The 10,498-nt window shown below is 39.0% G+C and overlaps 1 protein-coding gene across 1 annotated transcript; it reads left to right on the top strand.

Annotated features, from left to right (window-relative positions):
* The first annotated feature begins 751 nt into the window (after positions 1–751).
* On the top strand, positions 752–9,078 carry LOC114688768 (vomeronasal type-1 receptor 4-like). The gene is made up of 2 exons (XM_028863288.2): positions 752–932; positions 7,981–9,078. The coding sequence occupies exon 2, from the start codon at positions 8,053–8,055 to the stop codon at positions 8,968–8,970; it is 918 nt and encodes a 305-aa protein (XP_028719121.1). The 5' UTR covers positions 752–932; positions 7,981–8,052; the 3' UTR covers positions 8,971–9,078.
* The last annotated feature ends 1,420 nt before the right edge of the window (positions 9,079–10,498 follow it).

Genomic DNA, 10,498 nt, shown 5'->3' with positions numbered 1-10,498 from the left:
TGGGCTCACCATAAGCCATGCTGAAGAAGAGATTTGTCAAAAACTTTCACCTTGATGAAATACTGTACTTTTCCTTCCCACATTCCCACACAGGCTCTTATTCAGCACAGCCATGCTGCTCTGAATTTCCTTTATTTCTTTCTCTAAGTATGATTGCCATAATGGTTTTTATTCTTGAGTATTTCCTCAAGTCCCACTCCCCACCATGGGGCTGTCTGCCACTGTGTGACTCATCTCTGCTCTGGCTTACCTCAAGTTCATGGATCTTTCCCAACAATGGTTGGGCCACAGATGGGAAAATAACAGACTCCTGATGACATGCTGATGGTCTTCCTGAAGGACATCACAACAGTATGATTTTGCAAGTGTGAAATAGTACTGTAGAATGAACCCCTTGGAAATATGTTCAACAAATCCCTTGGTCTGCACTAGAGTGCACCTCTCCACGCATGATGACAACACAAGTTGAAAACTTAGATGCTCCCAAAGGAAACATGGAAAACTTACTCTAACTTCTGGCAGCTATTCCTTAGCATCCAACAAAGTCATAAACATTATCATTAACAAGCAGAAAGTAAAAATTGTAAAACACCCCAGGACCAATATTTTTTCCTTCATTAGAGGTATGGCAAAGTCTCCATGCAAACACTGTCACTGACATCACAGCTGAAAACTTATGCACTCTCTAAGGGATGTTAGTCTAGATAAACAGTCCTTTTATGAGCACTGGTACTCTGTGTTCATTCAGTCATCTGCACAATGTTCCATGGAAAATATTGGAGAGGTAAATATTTTTGGATCTGTCTCAGGGAAATAGATACACAGAGAAGATCTTCAAATGCAGAAGAAGTCAGCGCTGTGTTTCTTCAGCAAGCATTTAGGAACTGGCCTAGATCCTTGTGAGCATCTCCATCCTTGCTGTGGCTGGACAGGTGGGATTCTGCAACTGTAGATTTCTTCTTAATGTTCTCTTCTCCCTACTGAAACTCACAATGGTTAGGATAGTTGCTCTTTTGTCTCTTGTTTACCTAATGGTGTCAGTGATTTCTTCATCCCAAGGAAATGTCTGTTTCACAGATTAGCACTTAGTTGAAAATGACATTTAATGTGACATCTCTGCATGGAATGGCTGATTTTTAGCTGATGGGTAGAGACTGACTGTTCCTCTGGAATACGATATACAAAATAAGTTGTGGACTGAACAAAAGCTTTCAAAGGCATGCTTCAAAGATTCGAGTTTTAAAAGAATCTGTCTGGGCAAAAGGTGTAACTGTGATGGTGTATTAACACATTTTAAGTGTGGCTAAAGGAAGCTTATGATGCCTCAATTATATCTCCAGTTTCTGCTTCATTATTAAAATAGTTAAGATAAAGAAAATTATGGATAAATTCAATGCTTTGGTACATGAGGATTTTCCCCATGTATATGTGTAAATTGAGTTCTCTATATACTTTGAAAATCATTCCTGTGTGAGATGTGGTGTTGGAGAAGATCTTTCCCATTCTGTAGGATGCTGTTTTGTCCTATTGACAGTGGCCCTTACCTTACAGAGCTTTTCAGTTTCATGATGCTCCATTTATTAATTGTTGACCTGAGAGCCTGCACTATTGGTGCTCTATTCAGGAAGTGGTCTCCTGGACCAATTCGTTCAAAGCTGTTCAATTTCAGTATAGCTGGGTTTATATTAAAGTCCTTGATCTACTTGGACTTGAGTTTTGTACGGGGCTATAGATATGGATCTATTTGCAATCTTCTACATGCCAACATCCACTTATACCAGCACTATTTGTTGAAGACTCTTTCTATTTTTCATTGCATAATTTTGGCTCTGTGTCAAAATCAGGTGTCTATAGGTATATGGATTTATATATGGGTCCTCGATTCCATTGGTCAAACTTTCTTTTTTTATACCAATACCATGTGTTTTTTATTACTATTGCTCAGTGATACAGCTTGAAATCTGGGATGGTGATACATCTGGACATTCTTTTATTGTACATGATACTTTTAGCTACCCTGGATTTTTATGGTTTTCCGTATATAGTTGAGTATTGTTCTTTCAAGATATGTGATGGATTGTTTTGGGATTTTAATGGAGATTGCATTGAATTTGTATATTGCTTTTGGTTGGAGGGTCATTTTTACTATGTTAATCCTACCAATCCATGAGCACGTGAGATCTTTCCAACTTCTGATATCGTCACCAATATCTTTCTTCAAACACTTGAAGTACTACTCATACAGGTCTTTCACTTGCTTAGTTAAAGTTACACAAAAATATTTATATTCTTTGTTGCTATTGTGAAGGGTGTTGTTTCCTTGATTTCTTTCTTAAACCATTTATCATTTGTATTTAGTAGGGCTACTGATTTTTTCAGTTGTCTTGTATACAGTCACTTTTCAGGAGATATTTATCTGCTGAAGGAGTTCCATTGTGGAACCTTTGCAATTGTTTATGTATATAAGGATATATATGTATAAATTGATGTTCATATTTGTGATCAGAAACCTGGATCCTTTTTAAATTATTCTCTATTCTGTCACTTTGATGATCTGTATAAAATTTACTCAAAGGCTGATGGGATTTTTGGCCACTTACTTTACTTACATGATTTTATGAATTACAAGTTTGTATTCTTATAATTTTTAAGATATAGCAATCTTTTTTTTCTTTTTTTCTAAATAATTTTTTCACAGGCAATTTATTTTGTTCTATTCATTCACAGTTAATACAGAGAATACTTGGAAACATTTCCATATAATGTTTGACACAGAAATCATCAAATAGAAGTATACAATGTTGACAGGAGGCAGTACATTTATAATTTATAACCCCAAATGTATTTATAAATTAGAAATGGAAAGATCTACAAATGAAATTATGAAGGTGCACCAAAGTCATTTAATCTGTCAGTTTCTCATTCATTTTTATGTCTTAATAATATTCTGTTGTATGAATAAGCCACATTTTATTTCTCTCCAGTATTTGATAGCTATTTGAGTTGTTTTAACTTTTTTACTATTAGCAACACACTGCTGTAAACCTTCATGTACATGTTTCATAGGTGCACATTTTCAGTAGTTTGAGGATATATTCCTAAGGGTAGAATTGTTGAGTAACAGAGTAACAATGTTTTGCATTTTGACCAACCACCAAACTGTTTTGCCAAAGTGGCACACCATTTTACAATCTCACCAAATCCTTGTTTTTAAGGCTCTGATTTTTGTACAAAAGCATTCAATCATTCTGTCAGACCAAACCAGGAAAAGTAAGCTATAGTTCAGAGCTGTTCTATTCCATTTACTATGCAAAGCCATTCTTGGCGTTTGCAACTCTCAGCCCTTTTGAGTATTCTTGCAGTGTTCACCTTTTCCTCCACCACTTTTTTTTTCTTCTTTTTTCCTGGTTTATTTCTATCTATTACAAATGTATAAAAAATCCTGCATCAACGCTGCTGATAGCAGCAGAACCTTGAGAAATATACCTTTGGTTTGCCTCAGAAAAGGAACACATATTGCACTGTAAAGTTTATAAAATTGGTGCAAAACATTGTGATAATGTTACAATACCAGTTTTAAGAGTTCAGTGACTAATGGGGAGCCGATGGGATACATGCAGAACTGTGAATGCGATCTCACTTAGCCAGCTGTACACGTAGACTGTAAATCTACATTCAGATCATTTCTGAACTAAGACTATCATCTCAGTTTATCTGTTGAGGTCAACCAGGAAACCCTAGAATATACCTTGATTTTTGCAAAAAAACAAAATAGGGGGAGGGGTTTCTTCAGCATTTCAGTCCACGAGTAACAGTATCCTAACAAGCGCAAGTGTTCTCTAACTGTCAACATAGAATGAACTGCTGCTGGAGGTCAACTTGGGCTTTAGTTTGCATTAGCACTTACATGCATAGTAGTCCAAGTTGTTGACCTCATGACTTTTAAAAGTAACTCTAAAAAAGTAAAATGGCCCTTCTTGGAAGACTAAAGAAAGACATCCAGCCACAGTTGTAAAAAGTCTCATCAAAACAATATACCCTTTTATGAATTGCACCTCAATTAAAAAAAAAAAAGTAGCCCCAAATAAGAAGCAGCTCTGAAAAAGAAAATATAACTTAAGATATTTGAAAAAAACAAGGTGAATACAGGTTCAAAAGTAATTAAGATACATTTTCTTAAGGCTATCTAGAATTAGGCTTTAAAGAATTCTACCATTTCAAGTTTACCACTAGTTACTAGATAACCTATTTACAAACAAGATGTTCACCTTTTTTGTTCCTTTATCAAGAGAAAAATCTACCTTCAGTCTATGAGGGTGGTGATGGGGAGGGACTAGAAAACAAAATTCAAACAATCCCATGCAAATATCACATTTTTCAAATGGAAGAACTCCAAACTGCACTAGAAGTTCCAATCACTAAGACACTTTCCATTGAAATGATTTAAGTACAACTACATGGCACCAAGGCTTAGGCCTAATATAGGCCTGACAACCAAGTCCTTGTTTCCTGGAAGAAAGGCCTCAAAAGTCCCACTCAATTCCACATAACAATACTTCAAAGATCAATTAGGTTTTCCTTTCCTTAATATTTTTGTTTTTGACTTCTAATCTTAAAGACTAGATTAAAACTTAGCTCATTTCCCAAAAGGCATGCTTCCCTTTGCTCTATGAAAGAGTCCACCAAGACCTCTTCCTCAAAACCATCTAGCCCCCAGCCTCCAGCCTGTGCTTGTGATGCATCTTTCTCAACATCCTGAAAAGGTAATGTAGGTAAAATATGCTCATAAACATTAAAACTACTTGTTAGAAAGACGTAACTAGCTTCATAATTTAAGTTTTAAAGCATAAATACTTGCAGCTTAATCTGCACTGACAATGATTGTTGAAGCCTAGAATTCAACATTTACAAATTCTCATTCACACACACACAAAACACACTATTATCACACAACTTGTGTCTTGAGAGAATCTTCTGCTTTTTAAATTTTTGGCCTCCCAGTCAATCCCAAGTTCAACCAACTTTTCCGAGTTCTGGTAGTTACCTGGACCACTGAGGCATTGCCACAAGACTTCTTCTCTTTTGAAACATCCTTTTTCTCTAGATATTAGGATAGCTACACCCGTTTGTTTCTTCTGTGGTGTATGTTGGTGTGGTATTATCTATTGCTTGATTTTTTCATGGATATGTTTAGCTTCTTTGGGTTGAATTTTCCCTTCTAGTGCTTTCTGTAGGGCTGGGTTTGTAGACAGGTATTGATTAAATCTGGTTTTATCCTGGAATATTTTGTTTACTCCGCCTATGGTGATTAAGAGTTTTGCTGGTATAGTAGTCTGGGTTGGCATCCGTGGTCTCTTAGTGTCTGCATGAGATTTGTCCATGATCTTCTAGCTTTCATAGTCTCTATTGAGTAGTCTGGTGTTATTCTGATGGGTTTACCTTTATATGTTACTTGGTCTTTTTCCTTTGCGGCTCTTAATATTTTTTCTTTGTTCTGTGTGTTTAGTGTTTTGATTATTATGTGGCGAGGGGACTTTTTTTTTGGATCCAGCCTATTCGGTGTTCTGTAAGCATCTTGTATCTTCATATGTATTTCTTTCTTTAGGTTAGGAAAGTTTTCTTCTATGATTTTGTTGAATATATTTTCTGTGCCTTTGAGTTGGTATTCTTCTCCTTCTTCTATCCCTATTATTCTTAGGTTTGGTCTTTTCATGGTGTCCCAAATTTCCTGGACGTTTTGTGTTACGACTTTTTTGTCTTTAGTGTTTTCTTTGACTGACAAATCTATTTTCTCTATCGTGTCTTCAGTGTCAGAGATTCTCTGTTCCATCTCTTGCAATCGGTTGGTTCTGCTTTTATCTGTAGTTCCTGTTCGTTTTGTCAGGATTTCTATTTCCAGCATTCCCTCAGCATGTGTTTTCTTTATTGTCTCAAATTCATTTTTCAGATCTTGGAATGTTTCTTTCATCTGTTTAATTGCTTTTTCTTGGCTTGATTTGATTTCTTCCCATTTTTTGTTCATTTTTTCTTCCATTTCTTTAAGGGAGTTTTTTATTTCCTCTTTAATGGAGTTTTTCATTTCCTCTTTAAGGGAAGTTTTTATTTCCTCTTTAAGAGAGTTTTTCATTTCCTCTTTAAGGAAAGTTTTTATTTCCTCTTTAAGGTAGTTTTTCATTTACTCTTTAAGGAAAGTTTTTATTTCCTCATTGAGGGAATGTTTTATTTCTTCTTTAAGGGCCTCTATCATCTTCTTAAAGTCATTTTTAGGGTTGATTTCTTCTGTTTCTTCTGTCATGGTATGTTTAGGTCTTGCAGGTGTAGAATCACTAGGATCTGATGTTGCCATATAGGTCTTTATGTTATTGCCTGTATTTTTGCACTGGCGTCTACTCATCTTTTCCTCTGTGTGGTGCAGGTGGTGTCTGTGTCTGAGAGTGCCTCTCTTGTTCTAATTTTTAGTCTTGGTTTAGTAGGGGTTCTTATTTAAATTGGTGCTATTGGGCTGTTTCTTCAGGGACAGCTGATGTCAGTCGGTGAATTATATACTTATGATTCTGGTGATCTGGTTTGGTGACTGGGTAGCGCTTTCTTCTGTGTTCCCAGGTCACGTTTTGTTCGTCAACTCCTCAGCTGATCTTGTTTCTTCAGACTTCAAACTGTAGGCATCTGAATCCTCTCCCAGATGGGTTTCAGCTGAGCAGGGTAGTCTCACCAACACCTCCAAGTTGTTGGGTTTCACAGGATCAGCAGTTGGGCCCTGGGTTGTCCCCAGACGGAGTGTCCAGACTCGCCCTGGTTCCGACCCACGGAGATAGCCTCTTCTCCAGGTGTTGGGGCTAGGGGCATCCCCGTTCCAAGCTGCGTCCGCCCCTCTCCGTCCCTGGGCCTGTCCACCCCTGTGGCCCGCCGCCACAGGCCCACCTGCATCCACTTGTCTCCGCCGCTGGGCCTGTATGTCCCTGTCAGCTGCCGCTGGGTCTGTCTGCCTCTGCGGGTCGCCAACGGGCCTGCATGTCTCTGCCAGCTGCCACCGCGGGCCTACCTACCTCTGCTTGTCACTGCTGCCAGGCCCATCCACTTCTGCGAACTGCCACCAGGCGTGTATGTCTCTGCCGGTTGCCGCTGGGCCTGTATGTCCCTGTCGGCCGCTGCCACCGGGCCCTTCCACCTCCGCGAGTTGCCAACCTGCATCTGCCTGTCTCCGCAGCATGGCCTGTCTACTTCTGTGGGCCGCCACCGGGCCTGAATGTCTCTGTCGGCCGGGCCGCCACCGGTCCTGTCCACCTCCGTCTGCTTATCTCCGCCGCAGGGCTTGTCCACCTCTGTGGGCCGGCGGGCCTGAATGTCTCCGCCAGCTGCCGCCGGGCCTAAATGTCCCTGTCGGCCACCACCGCCGGACCATCTACCTCCACAGGCCGCTGCCACAGGCCTACCTGCGTCTGCTTGTCTCCGCCATCTTGAATTCCATCACAAAATCAAGATATAGCAATCTTACTTTATGCTTATAGTGTTTTAACTGCCTGTATGTCTGGCATCACATTTGTGCAGTGCCACAAAAGCCATGAGAGGGCATTCAACTTGGGGAACTGATGTTACAGATAGATGTGAATGACCATGTGAGCGCTGGATTTGAACATGAGTCTTCTGAATAGCCATCTCTCCAACCTCAAATTTGTATTTCTTAACACCTTTTATCATTGAGGGAAAATGTTGCATTTAAAAGATAAAAAAATGTGTTCCAATGTTCCGTGTTCATATGGCTTTATGCCATACTGTGTTACAATGTTCATCATGTTGACGAAGAAAGATACAGCTGTATCACTAATACACTTCCATCATGAGGTGAGGAAAAGTTTATGAAGAATAAAATAGTAGTCTGAGTTGTCTTTGCAGTATTCTGCAGGCTAAGCTCCTATACTGTGATATATTGTGTATCCCTTCATAGAAGAAGTAATGATTCAAACCATTCATTATGCTCAGATATTGAGAAGTGTTTTGAAGAGAGAAGTGTTCCTCCTGGTCATCACTCCAGTCTGCACTGAAGACCTCTCCATGACTTCTCAGAGTAAAGCTCCAAAAACCACTGAGGACTTGGCTCTCCAGATGCTCCTGCTTTCCCAGGTTGGAACTGGGACTCTGGCCAACATTCTTCTGTTTTTCCATAATATCTCTCCCATGTTTACTGGCTCTCGACTGAGGTCCACACAGGTTATTGTCACCAACTTGGCTATGGCAAATGCCTTCCTTCTCCTAATTACTGCATTTCCAAGCAATGTGATGGTTTTTGCTCCTAGGAGTCCTGCAACTAACATGCAATGTAAAATTGAATTCTTCGTTCGCCTGGTGGCTCGAAGCACAAATATGTGCTTCACCTGTGTCTTGAGCATCCATCAGTTTCTCACTCTTGTTCCTGGACATTGGGGTAGGCTGATGCTTCGAGGAAGAGCCCCTAATGTCCTGAGTTATTCTTGTTACAGTTGTTGGTTGTTCAGTGTCTTAAATAACATCTACATTCCAATGAAAGTCAGTGGTCCACAGAGCACAGGCAATGACACTAACAATATAAGAAAGTGGGTCTGCTCCATATCTGGATTCAGTGTAGGCATGGTCATCTTGCGTTTTTCCCATGATGCCATATTTATAAGCATCATGGTCTGGTCCAGTGTCTCCATGGTGCTTCTCCTCTATAGACATCACCAACGAACACAGCACATTCTTACTGCAAACAGGAACCACCAAGGCCATGCTGAGACCAGAGCAGCCCACACCATCCTGATGCTGGTGGTCACCTTTGTAAGCTTTTATGTTCTAGACTGTATTTGCAGTTTGTTTCAGGTTTCTTTCATGGACTCTCATCTCTGGTTGAGGCATGTAAATGAAGCTTTGACTGCAAGCTTCCCCACTATTTCTCCTTTCCTGTTGATCTTTAGGGATCCTAAGGATCCCTGTTCTGTGCTCTTCAACTGCTGAAAACCACAGTCAACATGACAAAGGTAGAAGACAGCTTTACTAGCAGCAGTACACACTCTATTTAGTAAAAGTTGTTTGAAAATCCTTCCTCATGAAGCAGACATGTTGACTCACTGAATTTATCCCAGCATTCTAGAGACTGTTTCAGAAGGATTGCAATGTAATCAGTGGCATGTCAGGCTGTAGAGTGAGATCCAGTCTGACTTGTGATAATGAGACCCAGTCTCACAACTCCTTATATGTACCCTAAAGGAGAAGATAATAAATAAGTGAGAGAAAAAGAAAGAAAAAGAATGCCAGTCATCTCATAAATATTCACAATTGCCTTAGGAGATCAATGTGTTCCTGTTGGTTTATTATTTTAGGTCACATGCAACCCATATTGCAGTATATATATATATACACACACACACACACACACACACATATATATGTATATATATATATATTCTTTTCATTCTTTTTCAAAATTTATTTATTATGTACACAGTGTTACACCTGCATGTATGCCTGCACACCAGCAGAGGGCACCAGATCTCATTATAGATGGTTGTGAGCCATCATGTGTACACTGGGAATTGAACCCATGACCTCTGAAATGACAGCAAGAACGCCTAATCTCTGAGCCATCTCTCCAACCTCAATATCAATATTCTTGATCATTTTTCCTTTCCTTTCAGATGTCTATACATATTCATGTTTATTGTTTGAACAGTTCATAGAAATGTTCTCTCATATACATGATTATAACAACTCATATATCAGTGTATAATTTTATAGTGTATAATCATAAATGCATGTTAATTGGCAGACATGAATTTTTACTGTTGAAAATGAAGATGTGTGCTTGTCCTAGAGTCTATACCCATATAAGGCACCTGAACACTATTAATATGCCATACTTCTCTTGTGTCTTTATTGCTCATATGTTTGTCTTTAGTAGTGGCATGTTGGGTAAGGAAAATGCTGTGCAATGATAGATTGCTACTCACATATTTAGGTCAACATTCTTTGTCTCTCTCTATACAAATTTTGCTGGATGGACAAATATCCATAAAGCTGTAGAAACTGCATTTCTGGGATTCACTGAATGAGATTTTCCTTACCATCATTGAAATCAAAAGAAAGCTCCTATTTCCTAAGAGACTCATTTATTTTTTCCTGTTTATTTTTCCTTCCTCCTGATGGTATACTCTATTGACTGATTTGAGCACAGTTTATCATCTTTCAAATTACAGTTTAATTATTGCTGATTATTTATTTAGAAATGGAGGTGAGACACAAACTACTCACCTTCTGGTTAGAACAATTGTGGTGCACCTCACTGGATATATAAGAATGATACGATGAATCTATCTCACCTCCAGTATGCTATATACTGCTGTAGGATTCTCTCAGCATCAACAACCATGACCACACAGGGAAGAGTACATCTCCATACCAAAGTACAAATTTGAAGGTAATATACACTGTACGGTATTGACTCATCTGTAGACTACATAGTGATTACATATAGGTGTGTGTTTGA

The sequence above is a fragment of the Peromyscus leucopus genome, unplaced genomic scaffold, assembly GCF_004664715.2.
Source record: "Peromyscus leucopus breed LL Stock unplaced genomic scaffold, UCI_PerLeu_2.1 scaffold_1430, whole genome shotgun sequence".
Taxonomy (NCBI): domain Eukaryota; kingdom Metazoa; phylum Chordata; class Mammalia; order Rodentia; family Cricetidae; genus Peromyscus; species Peromyscus leucopus.
This window is presented reverse-complemented; position numbering and strand designations above follow the sequence as displayed.

Bases quoted from the DNA above. Each gene is read 5' to 3' on its own strand.
- LOC114688768 (XM_028863288.2), top strand. From the start codon at position 8,053: ATGACTTCTCAGAGTAAAGCTCCAAAAACCACTGAGGACTTGGCTCTC.